The sequence below is a fragment of the Nerophis lumbriciformis genome, linkage group LG02 (genome assembly GCF_033978685.3).
Source record: "Nerophis lumbriciformis linkage group LG02, RoL_Nlum_v2.1, whole genome shotgun sequence".
NCBI lineage: Eukaryota > Metazoa > Chordata > Actinopteri > Syngnathiformes > Syngnathidae > Nerophis > Nerophis lumbriciformis.
Genome location: NC_084549.2, coordinates 35,035,890 through 35,056,903, shown reverse-complemented (window position 1 = coordinate 35,056,903; position 21,014 = coordinate 35,035,890). Strand labels below are relative to the sequence as shown.

Here is a 21,014-nt window from a genome sequence, read left to right as displayed (position 1 = left end):
CAGCAAAGACCTTTCCTTTAACTCTTCAGCAACACAATATATATTTAATATCACACATATCTAGCACGCAAGTACTATCACTGTGGCCATTGTGTCAAAAATGTAAAGCATTTGGTTACTCTACTGTCCATAATTTACAATCCTCAATTGTATTATTCTCGCTTGGTTGTGTATATTTATCACAGTTATTATTTATTTATTATGATGTATTTGTTATTGATATCAAATCTTCTTAAATACATGTTAATAAGTGTATTTCTATGTTTAGTTTCACAAATGTGTTGTTTTAGTTTTGTTACATTGTTGATATTGTCATATATTTGTTTGTTGTTTAAACTAAAATAAGTTACTGAACACATGGTTTAAGGCAGGGGTCCCCAACCTTTTTTGCACCACGGACCGGTTTAATGTAGGCATTATTTTCAGGGACCGGCTTTCCAATGGTGCCACATAAATACAGCAAAAATAAGTGCATGAAAAATACAACTCACGATAACGATGAATTAGTGGGAGTCCTGGGCTTATTTCTTTGCAATGAGATGCAGATGGAAATCAGCCTTTGGCTACAATCTGTCACATTTATATTTTATATGTTCTTGTCCAGGGTGTACCCCGCCTACCGCCCGAATGCAGCTGAGATAAGCTCCAGCGACCCCCGTGACCCCGAAAGTGATAAGCGGTAGAAAATGGATGGGTGGGTGGATATTCAATCATGTGTGTTGTATCATGTCACAAAGTTATAACAATTACAACAAATGGCAACTTACTATGAGGAGTTTTTTAATGTCAGATGTACAATAAAACTTCTCATAGAAAGTCCCACTAGACACACCTACAGCTTGTTTATAGACATAAACAAGATTATTGGTGTGTCTAGTGGGACAGGCGAAAGTTAAGTTGGAGAAAATGCAGTCGTTCATAAATGATTTAATGTTTCTGTACGGTCCGGTAGCAAATGTGTCACAGATCGGTACCGGTCCCCGGACCGGTGGTTGGGGACCACTGGTTTAAGGTATAAAGCTATAGAACAGGATGGGATAGACTTTATTTATCCCACAATGGGGGAAATGTTGTGGTTGCGCAACATAATAGTTTTGCTTTAATCTATTGTATTTCAAACTATTCATTTTATTTTCCTTAAACAATTGTATGCAATTGAAAGATACTTGCATTATTTTGTTGATGTTTTATAAAAATACATTTCACGTAAATCCGTGTCCTGTGTTTTATTCTGACGACACCTCCAGGCAACTTCAACCCTAAACTAACAACCTCCCCGGATTGTAAATAATCAAATGTAAATAATCAAATGTAGATACTTTTTCTTATGCTTTCTGATCTCTCTCTCTCTCTCTCTCTCTCTCTCTCTATGTCCACTACTTGCTGTACATATCCTACCAAGTCAGACCTACACTGTTTCAATGTACATTTCTCTGATGATACAATTGTTGAAGACTGAAGTGATGATAACAACCAAGCCTACTCCCCCACCCACCCCACACACACATCCCACACCCCGGATTGTAAATAATGTAAATAATTCAATGTATATACTCTGATGATGATTATCTTGTGTGATGACTGTATTATGATGATATTATATATCTGATAGTATATATCTGTATCATGGATCAATTTAAGTGGACCCCGACTTAAACAAGTTGAAAAACTTATTCGGGTGTTACCATTTAGTGGTCAATTGTACGGAATGTGTACTTCACTGTGCAATCTACTAATAAAAGTCTCATTTAATCAATCAATCAATACAATCATGATCGACAAATAAAGGCAAAAATCATTGATCTAAAAAAAATATTAAAAAAACAAGTGAAAAGTATCAGTATTAGTGATACTATAGCCCTATATGTATAGTACTTGTTTTTGGATCGATACCAGATTTGGCAGTATACCCGCTGTTAGTGAACATTGCACATAATTACGATTGCGCCACCAAGTGGCACAAAAAGGGACTTTTTGTGAACGTGACTAACGCATAACAAATGCATTTTTAGATTTAAATGTTTAGGAATCTCACAATACAAAAATGAAACAATTCATATTTGGTGAAAAAGTAAGATTTATTTTTATGAGATAACGCAGAGTGTTTAAATGAATCCGCCAAATAAACGTGTGGGTGTTTCGTGAGATAAATGGTGCATCATAAATATCCAATCTCATAGTATCATTATTACGAAAGGGACAGGTGGACTGATGGATGGATTGATATTATTATCATTATTATAATTGTCACATGTGTCTATATCACATATGTTTTACTTTATGTGCCCTGGTTTGGTTGCGTGAACTGCGTTTCATCTCGCGTTATTTTATTTGCACGTCATTATTTCCTTTCCGCTTCCTGTCACCAACCAGTGATAGTTGCGTGGTTTAGCTGGAACAGCTAGTCGAACGCTTTTTCGAATTTTACCTCCAAAATCTCAACTGCTTTGGAATAACTTCGACCATCATGTCGTACCACAACGAAGGAGACGTTAGTATACATATTATTATTTTATTTTTAAATATGTTGTCGTTGTCATATTTAGGAACACATGTGATCGGCTAGCTACTAGCAAGAGCCGGTTAGCTAGCCCGGCTATGTTACACACTCATTTACTCATATAAGAAATGGACCCAAAATAACAGGACACCTTGGGTCTTATACATTACCTGTGCAAGTTTAACACAATTCATTGTCATTTGTATTTCTCCATTTGCCGTTATGTGTAGTGTTTTGTTCGTAACTGTGTGTTCGTACCATCCATCCATCCATCCATTTCCTACCGCTTGTCCCTTTCAGGATCGTGGGGGGTCGTACCATGAATTGATTAACGTGGAGCCCGACTTAAACAAGTTGAAAAACTTATTCGGGTGTTACCATTTAGTGGTGAATTGTACAGAATATGTACGGAATTGTGTAAACTGTACTGTTTCATATAATGCATTCCCTTCCTTTGCAATCTACTCATAAAAGTTTCAATCAATCAATCAATTCGTCACTAAATATAATCAATGACCGCAGCTACTGATCATGTCTCTTGTTTTACAGCACGGTCCCTCCGGTGACCTCCACACAGGTTAGTGAACACGAACAACAAAGATGTCCCGTATCCAAAGTTTATTCTGAACTTAGTTAAAGTCCACATTATAATTTGTTCATTATCTCCTTACAGGTGACCCCAAAGCAGACCTAGCTTATGAAAGGCACTATGAGCAGCAGACCTACCATGTTATCCCAGAGGTGATCAAGAATTTTCTTCAGTACTTCCACAAAACCGTCTCCGACTTGATCGACCAGAAGGTCTATGAGCTGCAGTCCAACCGTGTGTCCAGTGAGAGTATTGAACAGAAGATCTATGAGATCCAAGATGTCTATGAAAACAGGTCATTTTCAACATTTCTTCTTGGCCGACTCCTCCTGTTTGTTTTGCTGCAAATTTGTCATTGAAGTGAATATTTACTTCATGGCTAACATGTTGTTCTTGTTTTTAGTTGGAACAAGTTGACCGAACGTTTCTTCAAGACATCTCCGTGGCCAGACACCAATTCAATTTCATCACTGGTTGGCAATGGTGAGTGAGCTGGTTTAAATTTCTGTGAAAAAATGTTGAAACAATTAATCACCAAGTAACTTTACATTCAGCACCTGTCCATGCACTAAATAAGTTTGATTTCTCAAATAGTTAGGCTCTTTTGTTTTTTGTTTTTTTGGTCCAGCTACTTAGGCAAATCATATTGTTGATGTAGATGCCCATATCGGCTGTACAGATTTACTTTACAAAAGAGAAGTGTGGGATACTTCTCTTGTGGCCTTTTTTGTATTTAACTTTATAAATTGATTTATATTATTATTATTATTATTATTTGGCGCAACCGGATCGGAGCAGGAGGGGATAGAAAGAGAAAAAATGAAGATGGGGAAAATTTCAGGGATAAGACAGAGAGACGGCAACAATAACAACCACAACAGAACAGCATCAGCAAATACGATATGTACGAATGTGATACGAAAAGTGATGTTCAGAGAGGACTCTTCATATCGCGCATGCGTCAGTCTTAACGTGTGACATACAACCCGTAAGCAGTCTGTCTTTGCATCGGGTCTGCATCCGCCTCAATACATTGTTTGTCGCGCAATCCAAGATAATTTCTTGATACTGTCTGCTATTTAACATCAACATAGCCATTACAGAACTATCTGTGGCAATATTATAGCCGACATCACTTAAAACAAGTTGTAAGGATCCGCAGATGGCTAGTGTGACATCAACCGTGAGGTCAACCAGAAAATGAATTAATTTAACTGCGCTAAAAGGGAATGAGCGCCCCCCAGTGTATGGGAGGGACATAGCGTATGACCAATAGTCGCATTAGAGAGTGTGCATGGACATTTGGACTTCACACGTAGGTGTGAAAATACAAAAAACTAACTAGTTGAGAAATCAGACTAATGTAGTGCATGGAAACGTAGTTACATTGTTCCCCTGGGACTCATGCAACATTTTCAGAAATTGAATTTTGTTTGCTTCTAAGTGGTGAAAGTGTGTTGGAAGGTCCCTGCTACGTCTTCCATGCAATCTCGGTGCAAGTGAAAAATCACTCAGTATGTCTCCATACACTAAATTAGTCAGATTTCTCAAATAGTTTGGCTCTAAATAAGCATCTTACAACCCATGGAAACACCTTAATCCAATCGTGTTTGGTTTTTGAGAAACCAGACTACTGGTAACTCACCTGGATTATGAGATTGAAAACCAGATCTCTCAAGGGGTTGTGTGCAGCGGGAGGGGACCCTCCGTATAGTGCATGCGCCAGTCTCAACGTGCGTGATATTGAATTGAATTATTTATTTCAAACCTGCACAGTACAACAACACACATTTTTTTTTTTTTTTTTTTTACATTTTGGCAGAGACATTTATGCAAGGCTTGGAAAGGGGTCGGATGAAGCAAATGCTTATAATATCCCAACCCCTCTCACTCATTCCACATTTAACATGAACAATATAATACAAGAACAATACTATACAAACTAAATCAAGAAAAGCTCCTGTACACTAACAATACAATAGTACCACTGTTACTATGAGACAAGACGAGACAAAACACACACATACACACACACACACAGGCCCAAACACTCTCTGACCATACACCTCTCTCTCATCGCTCTGTGCTGAGGGCATCACTCTCTTTCCTCCTACTCGGAAGCAGATACCATTCAATAAAAATGGGCAACAACTGGAATTAAGAGAATACTCTATATGCCTCACATTTTAAAAGAACTGAAAATTTTGAAGTGCATCGATGGGGGAAAAAACAGACAAAAATGTATTTAAGAAGGTAACTAAGGCAATGGAGAATGCGGCTTCCTTCAGACTCCCGAGCAAAACCGAATGAGATGGAATAGAAGCAGGTATATTAAAGGCAAAAAATAAAGCGTACATAAACCTTTTCACAATGCATTTATGCACTCCAAACTGATTAGTAACAGCTGTGTATTCCACACAACTGGAGAGCTTGTCCACAGCAATAGCAGCCCACTAAGCCTCTGGAGCGGTATCGGGGCACAAACAGTTTTTTCCTTCAAATTTAAAACTCCTTTCATCAATCAAAAGAGCCTTTGAATGAACTCCAGACATTCAAAAGTTTTGTTTTCATGATTCTCCGGCAGAAAATTCCTTTTGAAACAATTCTTTCCCGCTAGTTTTTCTTTGCTTCAAACCTGCATTTGCTCCGAGACCTTCTTGCTTGTAGCGTCATATTGATGGCGTAATCTATGACAATTGCTTGATTGATTATTGCTATCTAACATGTGCCAATATTACAGCGGGCTTCAGGTACAACAGAGCTAAGCTGTTTTGGTGTGACGTCACAGTTAACCGGAAAACCAATACATTAATCTGCGCTACGAGGTACTTGGCGTATGACCAATAGTTACAAAAACCGGACTATTTGAGAAATCAGACTACCGTATTTTCCGCACCATAAGGCGCCCTGGGTTATAAGCCGCGCCTTCAATGAACGGCATATTTCAAAACTTTGTCCACCTATAAGCCGCCCCGTGTTGTAAGCCGCATCTAACTGCGCTAAAGGAATGTAAAAAAAACAGTCAAATAGGTCAGTCAAACTTTAATAATATATTAAAACCAGCGTGATGTGGGCGCGCATGGAATCGTATATCAACATGGACGGAGCTGCGTGAAAAAAGCCACCCGGCCTCTTCGCGTAAACTTAAACTTACCTTAACCACTCGCTCATCTTTTCTTCATCCATCCCTTTGAGTTAGCTTTTATGATGACGCCGGTTGGAAAGGTCTCTTTTGGCAAGGTCTTCCTTTTGAATATCACCATGGGTGGAAGTTTCTGGCCATTAGCATGGCAAGCTAGAACCACAGTGAAGGATGACTTCTCATTCCCTGTGGTGCGAATATTCACCGTACGTGCTCCCGTTGTATCCACAGTGCAGTTCACAGGAATATCAAAAGTCAGTGGAACCTCGTCCAGGTTGATAATGTTCTCTGGCCGGATCTTTTTTTCAGCTATCTTGTTTTTACAATATGCACGGAAAGTAGCCAGCTTTTCTTGAAAGTCTTTAGGCAGTTGCTGTGAAATAGTAATCCGTGTGCGGATGGAGAGATTGCGTCTTTTCATGAACCGGATCCCTGTCGCTTAGTAGGAGCCATTTTGTGGTCTTTACAGATGTAAACACACAAAGGAAATGAAACGTACGGTAATATCCGCGCGCTTTTTCTTCTTCTACGCGGGCGGGTGGTTGCTTACAGTAGAAGAAGAAGCGCTTCCTGTTCTATGGGGGCGGGTGCTTACCTTGGCGGTTGCTTGCGTAGAAGAAGAAGCACTTCCTCTTCTACGGGGAAAAAAGATGGCGGCTGTTTACCGTAGTTGCGAGACCGAAACTTTATGAAAATGAATCTTAATATTAATCCATATATAAAGCGCACCGGGTTAAAAGCCGCACTGTCAGCTTTTGAGTAAATTTGTGGTTTTTAGGTGCGGCTAATAGTGCGGAAAATACGGTAGTTTAGTGCATGGAAATGTGGTGAGTGAGATGGAGTTGCCTGATGATGACTATACAATGAAATATGAACAAAGTATATTATCTGATTTGTCTACATAGATATATCTCTAATATAGTGCTGTATCATTTAGAATCATGTTTTTCATTAAATTGTATGTTGAAAAAAGACCTTATCTGAAAAGCATATCTGTTCCCTAACAAACCAAATGCTAGTCATGTTTTCTAGTCAAGTGGCATATTTCCATGCTGCCTCCGGTGTAGTACGACTCCAATATCATCAGCTTATCACAATTTGCTTTCTACAGATGCTGTCTTCCTCATTCTCTATAAGGAACTTTACTACAGGCACATCTACGCGAAAGTCAGTGTAAGTAACCACTATGTTCTAATGTCTTTCACTGGATCTAGAATAGTGAAAAGCTTTTGAGAGTTTGTCTTAGTTTTTGACCAGTGTGTTTTTTCTAACACTATGCAGGGTGGACCCACTTTAGACCAGAGGTTTGAGTCGTATTACAATTACTGCAACCTCTTTAACTATATTCTGAGTAAGTTTTATGTATATTTATTTGCCTTCTTTAAGTTTTACAAGATGGACATTCATATGTTTTTTGTTGTGAACAGATGCTGATGGCCCCGCCCCCTTAGAACTACCTAACCAGTGGCTTTGGGACATTATTGATGAATTCATCTATCAAGTATGATCTAAGATTTACAAATAGATTAATAAGTAGCAGAATTTTTCCATTTAATAACATGATTTCCTGTTAAGTCCTGTTAATAATTTCACACAGGTATTTTTTGTATGTATGGGTTAAGCTGTGTCAAGACATTACTCTGTTAATTCATGAACTGTTTTGGGGGATTACACCATATAATTTGCACCTCTCCTCCCCTTCAGTTCCAGTCGTTCAGTCAGTACCGTTCTAAGACGGCCATGAAGTCGGAAGACGAGATCGAGTTCCTGAGAAACAACCCAAAGATCTGGAATGTTCACAGCGTTCTCAATGTTCTCCACTCCCTGGTGGATAAAAGTAACATTAACCGCCAGCTGGAAGTCTACACTAGCGGAGGTATGACCATTTAATGTACAGTTGGTTGTGATGTAAACTCTGTGTTTATACACTAATGCTAAAATATTGAGTGATTGGGGGTTAAAGGCCTACTGAAATGCGATTTTCTTATTTAAACGGGGATAGCAGGTCCATTCTATGTGTCATACTATTGCCATATTTTTGCTGAAAGGATTTAGTAGAGAACATCGACGATAAAGTTTGCAACTTTTGGTCGCTGATAAAAAAGCCTTGCCTCTACCGGGAGTAGCAGACGATATGCGCGTGACGTCACAGGTTGTGGAGCTCCTCACATCTGTACATTGTTTACAATCATGGCCACCAGCAGCGAGAGCGATTCGGACCGAGAAAGCGACGATTTCCCCATTAATTTGAGCGAGGATGAAAGATTTGTGGATGAGGAAAGTGAGAGTGAAGGACTAGAGGGCAGTGGGAGCGATTCAGATAGGGAAGATGCTGTGAGAGGCGGGTGGGACCTGATAGTCAGCTGGGAATGACTAAAACAGTAAATAAACACAAGACATATATATACTCTATTAGCCACAACACAACCAGGCTTATATGTAATATGCCACAAATTAATCCCGCATAACAAACACCTCCCCCCCTCCCGTCCATATAACCCGCCAATACAACTCAAAACACCTGCACAACACACTCAATCCCACAGCCCAAAGTACCGTTCACCTCCCCAAAGTTCATACAGCACATATATTTCCCTAAAGTCCCCAAAGTTACGTACGTGACATGCACATAGCGGCACGCACGTACGGGCAAGCGATCAAATGTTTGGAAGCCGCAGCTGCATGCCTACTCACGGTACCGCGTCAGCGTATCCAACTCAAAGTCCTCCTGGCATACTTGCCAACCCTCCCGGACTTTCCGGGAGACTCCCGAAATTCAGCGCCTCTCCCGAAAACCTCCCGGGACAAATTTTCTCCCGAAAATCTCCTGAAATTCAGGCGGACCCGAGTGACGTGTCGACAGCCTGTTTTCACGTCCGCTTTCCCACAATATAAAGAGCGTGCCTGCCCAATCACGTTATAACTGTAGAATGATCGAAGGCGAGTTCTTGGTTTCTTATGTGGGTTTATTGTTAGGCAGTTTCATTAACGTCCTCGCAGCGCGGCAACAACACACAACTACAGCAGTCATGTTTTCGTCTACCGTAAAGCAGTTCGTCTGCCGTAAACAGCAATGTTGTGACACTCTTAAACAGGACAATACTGCCATCTATTGTACATGCATATGTGACATTAACATCTACGGCTTTTAGAGAGTGCAGTGCACAACTGCGCACACAACATGGAGACGAAACAGAATGCATCATCAGAGAGGATGTTCAGCATGGTTAGAAAAATAGTGACAGAGAATAGAACAAGGATGGACAATTCAACCCTTAACTCAACAATGAGTAGATGAGTGTTATGTGTGTGTATATGTGTAAATAAATGAACACTGAAATTCAAGTATTTCTCTTATTTATATATATATATATATATATATATATATATATATATATATATATATATATAATATATATAGAGAGAGAGAGAGCTAGAATTCACTGAAAGTCAAGTATTTCTTATATGTATATATATATATATATATATATATATATATAATAGAGAGAGAGAGAGAGAGAGAGAGAGAGCTAGAATTCACTGAAAGTCAAGTATTTCATATATATATATATATATATATATATATGAAATACTTGACTTGGTGATTTCTAGCTGTAAATATACTCTTCCCCTCTTAACCACGCCCCCCAACCACACCCCACCCGACCTCCCGAAATCGGAGGTCTCAAGGTTGGCAAGTATGTCCTGGTAAGAGTCTCTGTTGTCCCAGTTCTCCACAGGCCAATAGTAAAGCTTGACTGTCTTCTTTCAGGAATGTAAACAATGGAACACCGGTTGTGTTTGTGTTGCTGCAGCCGCCCGCAATACAGCGCTTCCCACCTACAGCTTTCTTCTTTGCTGTCTCCATTGTTCATTGAACAAATTGCAAAAGATTCACCAACACATGTCCAGAATACTGTGGAATTTTGCGATGAAAACAGACGACTTAATAGCTGGCCACCATGCTGTCCCAAAATGTCCTCTACAATCCGTGACGTCACGTGCCGGCGTCATCATACCGAGACGTTTTCAGCAGGATATTTCGCACAAAATTTAAAATTGCACTTTAGTGTTGCAATGTTAAGATTTCATCATTGATATATAAACTATCAGACTGCGTGGTCGGTAGTAGTGGGTTTCAGTAGGCCTTTAAGCATCTTGCTCAATGATGTCGGGTCAAACTGACATGTTGATGTATTGCAGGGGACCCCGAAAGTGTGGCGGGGGAATATGGACGCCACTTGCTCTATAAGATGTTGGGTTACTTCAGCCTTGTGGGGCTACTGAGGCTGCACTCTCTGCTTGGGGACTACTACCAAGCCATCAAAGTGTTGGAGAACATTGAGCTCAACAAGAAGGTACAACCAGTAACTTTGTTATAGTAAACCTGTCTTTTTTTTTCTTCTTTTTTTTTGCAGTCTCTCAAATGGTTCTGTCTTTTTTCTTCTTTTTTTTTGCAGAGTATGTACTCTCGTGTTCCTGAGTGTCAGATCACCACCTATTACTATGTGGGCTTCGCCTATCTGATGATGAGGCGCTACCAGGATGCCATTCGAGTGTTCGCCAACATCCTACTCTACATCCAGAGGACAAGAAATATGTTCCAGAGGTCAACGTATAAATATGAGATGGTGGGTCCCAAACAGGTTTTACATAAATGCTGGCCTAGTAGGACAAGTGCTGAATGTGTTTTTAACAGACATAAAATACCATTCTTTAAACCATAAGATTGTAAGATTAGTTTATTTCGAAGCGGACAATGCATTAAACACATGTCTCCACATGGTTAAAAAAGCCAGAATTAGCCAGAAGGCTAGTTTTCATCTGTAGTTTTTTTTTAAATCAAGGCCGTATGTCAGCCATATTTCATTTCGATCTCAATTACTCAAAATATTCTAATTAAAATATAAATAGAGGCATTTAAACACATAACTGATACGATGATCAGAACACATTCCTGTCTTATACATATTTTGCAACATACTTCATTTATACAGAGATATTTGACCTAATGAACGCAACACCTACATCTCAAAATTGAAGAAAATATAGTTAGTGCCCCTTTTGCAGCAAAGGCAGCTTCCAATCATCTTGAAAGACTTTCCAGAAGATTGAGTCGTGGCTAGGGGAATTTTTGAAGAAAATGTAAGCGGCACAAGTCAAAGCTCTCAAGTCCTTCTACACAAAAATCCTCTAAGCATGCCTTTTTTAGACCCTGAATTGGTGCATTGAGGCACAATCGGGCTCAAAAGGATCTTCACTTCACGCTATGGTGTTCAGCCAAGTGAAATGTAATTTTTTAAACATTAATTTTCGCGCCAAAATATCACTTTAAGGAAATATTGCAGCGTGTAAGGATGGGATTGGAAGGAGGAGTGTCAAAAGATGAAGCTAATTGTTTTAATTACATTCAGACTTTTTCTTATCAGCAATCAAACAGTATCCATTAGGGGTGTAACGGTACATGTATTTGTACTGAACCGTTTCGGTACGGGGGTTTCGGTTCTGTTCGGAGGTGTACCGAACGAGTTTCCACACGGACATATTAAGTAGCGTACCGCACGTTGTGTAAACAAGGCACACCGAGGCACAACACACGGCATGCTAGCAGCGACCGCGCTACTACAACATGTAAAAGCCAGAGCTGGAAGACCCTCCTGCCTCGTTAAGATCTCCCGTTTGGGAACACTTTGGCTGTGCGATATAACAATGGAGGACGGAGGTTTGCCGACATTGTTCAGCAGCTGCTTCTGACAACACGTCCAACATGCTAACCCATTTGAAGCGTCACCACCGCATTCAAGCAGCCTCTCCTCGGCGAGTCAGGCAGGGCTAAAGCAATAATAAATGTTTTTATAGCAGCAGATTTAAGACCATGTTGCATTAGAAACTAGATTTTGACCCACTTTAATGGTGGAAGAACAATAAGCCCATAAATCCTCTTACTGCCAAGTTAGCCAGGCTGGGGGGGGGGGGGGGGGGAAGTTAATCTGAGGCTGAGTTGACTTGGAACTGTTTAATGTTGCAATTTTTATATGTAGAAGAAAATTTTGTCATTTTATTTAATCTGAGCAACAACTTGAGGCAGTTTAATGTTGATTAACGTGGACCTCGACTAAACAAGTTGAAAAACTTATTCGGGTGTTACCATTTAGTAGTCAATTGTACGGAATATGTACTGTGCAATCTACTAATAAAAGTCTCAATCAATCAATCAAAAAAAGCACTTTATATGTAGAAAGGTTTTGTTAAGAAACCATTCTGAGCCTTTTCTTATTTAGTTTTTATTTTATATATGTTGACCTGTGTGTATATGTATGTTATGCCATTGTTTACAAATTTGGTAAATAAATAACAAAAAAAATTATATTTTGTTGTTTTCTTACTGTACCGAAAATTAACCAAACCGTGACCTCTAAACCGAGGTACGTACCGAACCGAAATTTTTGTGTATCGTTACACCCCTAGTATCCATACATCCGTGGCTTCTCAGCGCAACAACACAGGAAATGTGTCCCGTGAAAACCCGTCGGACCGGTACAATAACTAAAGTTCCGTGGGTGAATTACCGTATGTAAACCCACTACAATATCAAAACATTTTGAATGCTCGCCTCAGGTATTCGCTGTTCCTCTTGCCTAAATGCCGCACTGAATTGCAAGACAGGGAGACAATTAAGGGCACCAAAACAAGCTCGCTAGTTAGCATCATATAGATAACTTACTTGTTGTCATCTGCATTTTCTCTCCAAGCCTTAGTGTTGACTGCTTTCTACTTTGCTGCTTATCATATTTGGGTGATTACAACCTGAACACTGTCAGTCCGAACCAGTTGTAGTTCTAGAGCATTTATTAGTAGCTAATGGGAAGGTATATTTTTGACAAACAGTAAGATAGGTCACAACACCGCAAGTCTGTTACCAGGAGGGCGTGACTTTAGGATAGAGTTGCCAAATGGAAAATGTTTTCTGAGTTCTATGCATACATGTTATAAAATTCTTTATCACATTTTCAATTATAATAATGTTAGTAAATTATCTACTAAAAAACATAAAAATGTTGTGGTACATGTTGACATGTAAGTGTCAAAAAAACTGCCAAAAGAGGTTCGTAGATGAGAATATCTGAAGGTAAAATATAGTGTAGAAATTCACCCAATTGTAGGAAATGTAGTCTTGATTTTCAAAATGTAATTTCCAGGCTTGCGTGCTGATAGAAATTATCTTTTTTTCTCACATACCTGCGTTTTTGCCAAGGTTAATAATTACGATTTAGGGAGTAGCCAAACGTTGAATTAAAAAAAAAATATCTTTACCTATGGTCATTTTACATTAGTAAATACATTATTAAAATGTAAAGTACAGTTTGTCATGCTATAAAGTTCTAAGCAGATGATGTATGTTTCTCTGGCTGCTTGCGGGCTTTCATTTACACCTTTGTTAGACATCAAACACATTTCAAGTCCTTTAAAAGAATGTAAGTGTTAAACATTAAAATAATGTTAGCATAACTAAGTGGTGGAGCATCAAAACAAGAATTTAATACACTTTAAAAAACAGAAAAACACATTTACCGTACTTGATATATCTGCCCTCTAAAACCCACTTTCAGTAGGAACAAAGAAAATGATAGATGCCACTTTTATGTTCATGTGTAATAGATCAACAAACAGAACGAGCAGATGCACGGTCTGCTGGCCATTGCACTCACCATGTACCCGATGCGCATTGATGAGAGCATCCACACGCAGCTGAGGGACAAGTATGGAGACAAGATGCTGCGCATGCAGAAAGGGTGAGACTATTAGACATTTCCTTTTTTATTGTGTGTCATAGAAAAGTTAAAGTTAAAGTGCCAATGATTGTCACACACACACTAGGTGTGGTGAAATTTGTCCTCTGCATTTGACTCATCCCCTTGTTCACCCCCTGGGAGGTGAGGGGAGCAGTGGGCAGCAGCGGTGGCCGCGCCCGGGAATAATTTTTGGTGATTTAACCCCCAATTCCAACCCTTGATGCTGAGTGCCAAGCAGGGAGGTAATAGGTCCCATTTGTATAGTCTTTGGTATGACTCAAGAGCAAGAGAGTAATGCAAATGAAAACATTTCCTGTTTTGAATATTTAAGGTGCACTCGCCCTAGGCAATTTGTACCGTCTGCACAAAATCTGTATTAGACAAATGTGATCGTTCCTATTAATGTTCAATGTACACTTTCCTGTCCCAGTATGATGGGAAGAGTTTGTATAATTGCTCATTTACCCAAGCGTCCAATCTGTATGTATATGTATATTCAATGCTCTTTGCTCAGTGAAAATAACATAGTGACTCTCTTCCCACCTAAGAGACCTGCAGGTGTTTGAGGAGTTGTTCAGCTTCGCCCGCCCCAAGTTTTTGTCTCCAGTGGTGCCCGACTACGACAACGTCGACGCCGAGAGCCACAAGGAACCTTTCCAGCAGCAGCTTGAGGTCTTTAAAGAAGAGGTCCAGCAGCAGGCTCAACTCTCCACCATTCGCAGGTGAAATCTCATCACTTTCTTTGTGGACTGAACGGTATATTGACATTTTACCATATAACTGTATACACAATATACACCAGATATAAGGTGAGACAATACCACTTTATACTGTAATATGTAGTTATTGCATTTAAAATGGTCTGTTCAGTTCTTCCGGAAAGCTGTGCAGTTGTTTTAGTTTGCCCAACCTACATGTCTCTAAACGCAAAAAGTTTCCTGCTTGCTGCCAGCTGAGGCTTTAAAAACAATTTTGTATGTAACGAGAAAAGTGACGTTCATTTACTTGTTTTTATGTTTTATGACTTAAACTACCATAGATATCCAAGATTTCAGCTTCATAATCTGCCTGTTTTATTAACTGCACGTTACAGCAGTAAACACTCTTTGTTGCACACTTTTACTTCCTGTTCAAAAATAAAAGCATGGCCGTTATAACCTGGAATCTACAACAACAAATCACAAAATGCACCAATTTAATTTTTTTTTTGTGGGATTGTTAGCATCAACAAACTGCCATAAGTTCAAAAGTCTTTAACTACACTTATCGGTATTCTTAATATGTGTCTGGCCAAAGTCTCAAGTAAATGCTTAGCAATGGTTAGTTCGGTTTCGATTATGTTTTCAACCACTTATGTCGACATCAGTCAACCACTCCTAGAGGCATCAACATAAACAGTTTCCACCGTATTACATTTTGTTTTGACTTAAAGAAGAATTATTATGCAAAACCAACTTTTCTTACTTATTAGTACCGGTTTTTGTGTGTTTGGGGTCTGCGTAAGTCCCGAAAATTTGAAATGGAAGCATGGCGGAGATATTTATAGAACAACCTTGCCTTCCTTCATACTTCTTACAAACACGCTGTTTGGAATTGTCCCCATTTGTGACGTTTTTATCATCTGTGACGTCAGCAGATATCCCCATATATGGTAGAAATGTATCTAAAGTGCTTTGCGCGAGTCCCCCATTGTTGTACGACGCTGTGGTCAATAAGCTCCTTCTTTTTCGCTATCTTCTTATTGTTGGGCAGACTGGCTTGTACATGCACATGCATCCTCCGGTGTTGCCATTTTTAATAGCAACTAGCGTATAGTTCGAATTTATAACTGCAAATAGACTCGATATGGGAGCGCAAAATAAAAAGTACAACGTGGATGACGGGGAGAAGACGCTGTCGAAATAAGACTGCCCACAAAACAACGCATTCTGAAGAGACGGTTAGAAAGCATCTTAACGATAGTCTTTAACACATCTATACAAAATTGTGACCAAAGAACCACCATCACAGGTTATGTGGACCACAGGGAAGTGTTTTAAATATTCATCATATAACTCTTTTTAAAATGGGGCTGTTGGCAACATTTACGCCAGGAGTCCTTTTAACCTAATGTGGACCCTGAGGTAAAAAGTTTGGGGACCCCTGCTTTATGCTGATGCCTTGAGGGTGTCAACTTGCCTCTTACGGCTTTTAGCACATAATGACGTTACTACTCCGGTCCGTAGTGCGTGTTATTAACTTTGTGTTATTAGGTAATAGTTAAAGGGGAACATTATCACAATTTCAGAAGGGTTAAAACCATTAAAAATCAGTTCCCAGTGGCTTATTTTATTTTTCGAAGTTTTTTTCAAAATTTTACCCATCACGCAATATCCCTAAAAAAAGCTTCAAAGTGCCTGATTTTAACCAACGTTATATACACCCGTCCATTTTCCTGTGACGTCACACAGTGATGCCAATACAAACAAACATGGCGGAAAGAACAGCAAGGTATAGCGACATTAGCTCGGATTCAGACTCGGATTTCAGCGGCTTAAGCGATTCAACAGATTACGCATGTATTGAAACGGATGGTTGTAGTGTGGAGGCAGGTAGCGAAAACGAAATTGAAGAAGAAACTGAAGCTATTGAGCCATATCGGTTTGAACCGTATGCAAGCGAAACCGACGAAAACGACACAACAGCCAGCGACACGGGAGAAAGCGTGGACGAATTCGGCGATCGACTTCTAACCCAACGATTGGTATGTGTTTGTTTGGCATTAAAGGAAACTGACAACTATGAACTAGGTTTACAGCATATGAAATACATTTGGCAACAACATGCACTTTGAGAGTGCAGACAGCCCACTTCAGGCACGCTAAGAACATATATTTGTCCACGATTTCAGCACTCATGTTAACCATACCTAAATAGACACAAAATACTGCATTACACAAGACTACTCGAATGATTGAAAAAAATAAATGTTTTTAAGCTAAATTATTGGTAAACACAGTTTATGTATAATAATTTACGTAAAACCGCGAGTAATGAATAAAGTTTTCATCAATTAATATATTCTGTAGACATACCCTCATCCGCTCTCTTTTCCTGAAAGCTGATCTGTCCAGTATTGGAGTTGATGTCAGCAGGCCAGGGAAGCTAGGGTCTTTATCGTTGGAAATGCATCTGCTTTGAGTGTCGCAGGATATCCACACATTCTTGCCATCTCTGTCGTAGCATAGCTTTCGTCGGTAAAGTGTGCGGAACAAACGACTGACCATTTCGTCGGCTTTCCCCACAGCCTCGTATTTTGAACAAATTTCGTCCAATTTCTTGCTACTTTCGCATCTTTGGGCCACTGGTGCAACTTGAATCCGTCCCTGTTCGTGTTGTTACACCCTCCGACAACACACCGACGTGACGTCATCGCTCCGAGAGCGAATAATAGAAAGGCGTTTAATTCGCCAAAATTCACCCATTTAGAGTTCGGAAATCGGTTAAAAAAATGTATGGTCTTTTTTCTGCAACATCGAGGTATATATTGACGCTTACATAGGTCTGGTGATAATGTTCCCCTTTAACATTAGCAATGAAAGATGGTTTATTCTGTCATGACTATGACTTGGACTGCTTTTGTGCATGTGCGCATGCTCCCTGTGTGTGAATGTGGCCCAGAAATGTTGTATATCACCATTTAGATAAAAAGTAGCAGATCATGACTTTTGGGCCTTATGTCCCAGCACCATAGCGGATGAACGAAACATTTCAAGTCGATTGATCTTACACCGCCATCTTGTTTGACTCCAGTTTCCTGAAGCTGTACACCACAATGCCCGTGGCCAAGCTGGCAAAATTCTTAGACATGACTGAACAGGACTTTAGGATTCAGCTGCTGGTCTTCAAGCACAAGATGAAGAACTTGGTGTGGACCAGTGGTATCTCCGCTCTGGACGGAGAGTTCCAGTCAGCTTCGGAGGTTGACTTTTACATCGACAAGGTAGACTTTTTGCCAATATCAAACTTCATTCGACTAAATGTTTTCTCTTTTCCGTCCTTCATCCTCCAAAACATGTTTCAAGTATTAGTAGATGATTCGCTTAAAGCACTATATTTGATATTTGATCTCCTTGAAAGTTAGCGAGTCAGTTTTTAAGTTCGCTCCCCTTACATCTCCTCAGGACATGATCCACATAGCAGACACTAAAGTGGCTCGTCGCTACGGAGACTTTTTCATCAGACAGATTCACAAATTTGAGGAGGTAAGTAGTGATCTTTAGAGGCATAAAATGGTTTCATTTGACAATAAGTTCAGAGGTCAGTGACGGTGGTCTCATTTACATGGTTCTGTCCTGACGGTGACTCAGTGTTTGCTTTTGTCTCTTCTCAGCTGAATCGGACACTCAAGAAGATACCAGCCAGCAACACCACCACAACCTCTGGAAGCGCCACCAGCCGATGAATCTGACTTTTGCTTTCAGGTTTCTCAGAATTGATACTGATGACTTTTCTATATGACTTGGAAACAATAAACATTGGATTTGGTGTGGTTACAGCTTTGTTTTGTTTATTTTCTTCAACCACTAGATGGCAATAGTTCCAAGGCTATGTCCCTGCCATGACGTTCTGGAACATTTTTTGATCCTGTTGCCTTATGGAAGTTTTTTTGTTTTTTTTAAATCATGAACAAACTTTGTCTGCATTCATTCACTCATCCTGTCCACCAATGTTGCATATTTTATTATCACAGATCTCAGGGCTGGTGACAGTAACGACAAAGAAAATAAAAACATACCAAATATAAAAATGAACCTGAAAAACACACCACTTATCAGAGACAGCGTCATAGAAAAGAAATAAACACAATTGCACAATTTACACATAACATGTCTGCTATTACGGTAAGCAGGCATTTGTCCTTAAAAAATATCTTAACTTCAATAATTATTATTTTTTGCTTAAAATAGGAAAATAAAGCAAATATTGCTCTATTTGAGCTCTTTAACCCCCTCTGGTGGCAGTCTTTGTGGCCGTGTCGCCATCTTCAGATTAAGAAAATACAACAGCTAATCACTTTTTATTCCATTTATTCACATTTTCTTGGACTTAAGTCATCAATCTTAGCTTCCAAATTTGCCATCTGTAACATATACTTTTAAAGTCCCCATATACACCACAAACGCTGAACATGCTTAAGACAAAAAAACTGGACCGGCATGTTCCCTTCAAGCATCACTTGGTCGTTTGAGGCGTGGCGGTTGACTGCATCATCACATTTCCATCATTACTAAAATAAAAAGATCTTCATATTCCATCTTCACTCCACCAACACTTTTTTTTTTTTTTTACACTTGCAAACAAACTCTGAATGTGATGATGAATTTGAATATTCATTGTCCCGCTGAAGGCCGTTCGCTGGTCTGAGCTGCTTTCCCCCCAGTGTGTGCATTTGTGTTGGTGTGAGTGGATGCAGTCTAGTTATGCTTTCCCAAGTACAAAGTCAGAACGCAGCCCTTGGAGTTGAACACACGTCTTCCACTTTGTCCATTCTGCTCTTTGGATGAAAGTTGATGACGCCTCCCTGCTGACTCTTTTAAAAGAAAAAAACTGCTCTTGAAGCACAACCCCAGTTAAACCATCTGTGAGTTTGTGCCCATGAGTGGACAAGACTGCTCACGCTGTGGTCTTCATGTCTTCCCAGCAGGGTTAGGGTAGCGGTGTGGAGACACAAGCACACACACTTGAGTCACCATCCAGCTCAGACCAGCGAGGCCTCGGCTAGTCATAACTCGGTGATTTCCAGCGGGCTGGGCGGTATCTCCCCGTCCTTGTGGCGGTGCATCGGAGTCGACTTGGCCGACTCGGTGCGGGCGTTTCGTTCGGAATAAAGTCCGCCGTCTGCGTTGAGAGCCTCCAGAGAACGTGCCACAGCCCGCTGGTCGTCCTCCGGCAGGCTGTTGATGTCAGAGGTGAGCAGCGTGCCGGTGCTGCCATGGACCACGTGCACACCTTCCGGTCCCTTCAACTCCACAGGAAGCTTATGTTTGAAGCGCAGTGTTCCCCGACCCCCGCTCATGCTCACGCGCTCGTCCTCCTCGTCATCCAGATCGCTTTGGATCAGCTGATAGTGGAGAGGAAAGGTGACTTTAAATGAGGCTGCTGCTTACAAACTTCATAGATGTTGTGAAGAGGAAGGCAAAGGTCATTAAAGCTGCTAAAATGCACAAAGGAAAGATAAGCAGGCCTAGTTTCAAATGGTTCTTACATCCTTCGAGCCAGCGTCCTCTGCAGTGGACATTTTTTTTGAGAGTTCCAAATTTTAGAAGAAAAAAAAAATTCATGGTGTACAAAACACAAATGTCCACTGCAGAAGATGCTGGTCCCCCGGAGGATATATGAACCAGGGGCAGAAACGTCTCATAAAAAAAACAATACAAAAATATTTTCTGTTCTAATTCGTGCGTTTATAAGTACATCAAATTATTTCATAGCAATAGAGTAGCGCAAGGACAAAAAGATCCTCATGAGTTAAAGAGGAACTGCACTTTTTGGGAATTTTGCCTATCATTCACAACCCTTAAGTAAGACAAGAACACACACGTTTAACTTTTTTTTTTAAAGTATTTTAAATAGTAAATAAATGCAAGTAAAAGTCCGCTCACAATCGAGCCGATGGGAGTCGCTCTATTCCACCTATAAACGGCTTAGAAATATCTAAACACCTTCATCAAAGTTTTATATACATGATGTAAGTATATATGTAATGTAGTAACAGGCATGTAATATTTATGTATTTTGATCAATTTAGGTATACTGCGGCACATTAATTTCACAAACGCATCACAACTTTCGCCTTTACCTTCGACTACATCACTGATTACTAACTGCAGAGAGCCAACAAACATAATAAAACATCACTTACTGTACAATGTCTGAAATCATTAGGGTGCTAGGATGTTGATATATTCCCATTTAGATGAAGAATGACTGATAATCCTTGTGAAGAAA

The 21,014-nt window shown here is 39.9% G+C and overlaps 2 protein-coding genes across 2 annotated transcripts in view; one reads left to right on the top strand and one right to left on the bottom strand.

Moving 5' to 3' along the window:
* The first annotated feature begins 2,343 nt into the window (after positions 1-2,343).
* Positions 2,344-18,559, top strand: eif3s6ip (eukaryotic translation initiation factor 3, subunit 6 interacting protein). The gene is made up of 15 exons (XM_061961475.1): positions 2,344-2,491; positions 3,050-3,077; positions 3,174-3,384; positions 3,493-3,572; positions 7,343-7,404; positions 7,513-7,582; positions 7,659-7,732; positions 7,936-8,107; positions 10,435-10,589; positions 10,692-10,862; positions 13,891-14,024; positions 14,573-14,746; positions 17,817-18,006; positions 18,188-18,268; positions 18,397-18,559. Exons 1-15 carry the CDS (start codon positions 2,468-2,470, stop codon positions 18,466-18,468), a joined length of 1,698 nt encoding a protein of 565 aa, XP_061817459.1. The 5' UTR covers positions 2,344-2,467; the 3' UTR covers positions 18,469-18,559.
* Positions 18,560-18,623: 64 nt separating this feature from the next.
* The window catches only part of cdh23 (cadherin-related 23), a 626,035-nt gene continuing 623,644 nt past the window's right edge, over positions 18,624-21,014 (bottom strand). Inside the window, exon 69 of the mRNA XM_061961466.1 lies at positions 18,624-20,127. Within this exon, the coding sequence (XP_061817450.1) occupies positions 19,789-20,127 (339 nt within the window). The 3' untranslated portion in view covers positions 18,624-19,788. The remainder of the gene's footprint in view (positions 20,128-21,014) is intronic.

Excerpts from the sequence above, each read along its gene's own strand:
- eif3s6ip (XM_061961475.1), top strand. The coding sequence starts at position 2,468 with ATGTCGTACCACAACGAAGGAGAC. Across the intron at positions 2,492-3,049 it reads CGTACCACAACGAAGGAGAC|CACGGTCCCTCCGGTGACCT; the intron begins GTTAGTATACAT and ends CTTGTTTTACAG. Across the intron at positions 3,573-7,342 it reads TTCATCACTGGTTGGCAATG|ATGCTGTCTTCCTCATTCTC; the intron begins GTGAGTGAGCTG and ends TGCTTTCTACAG.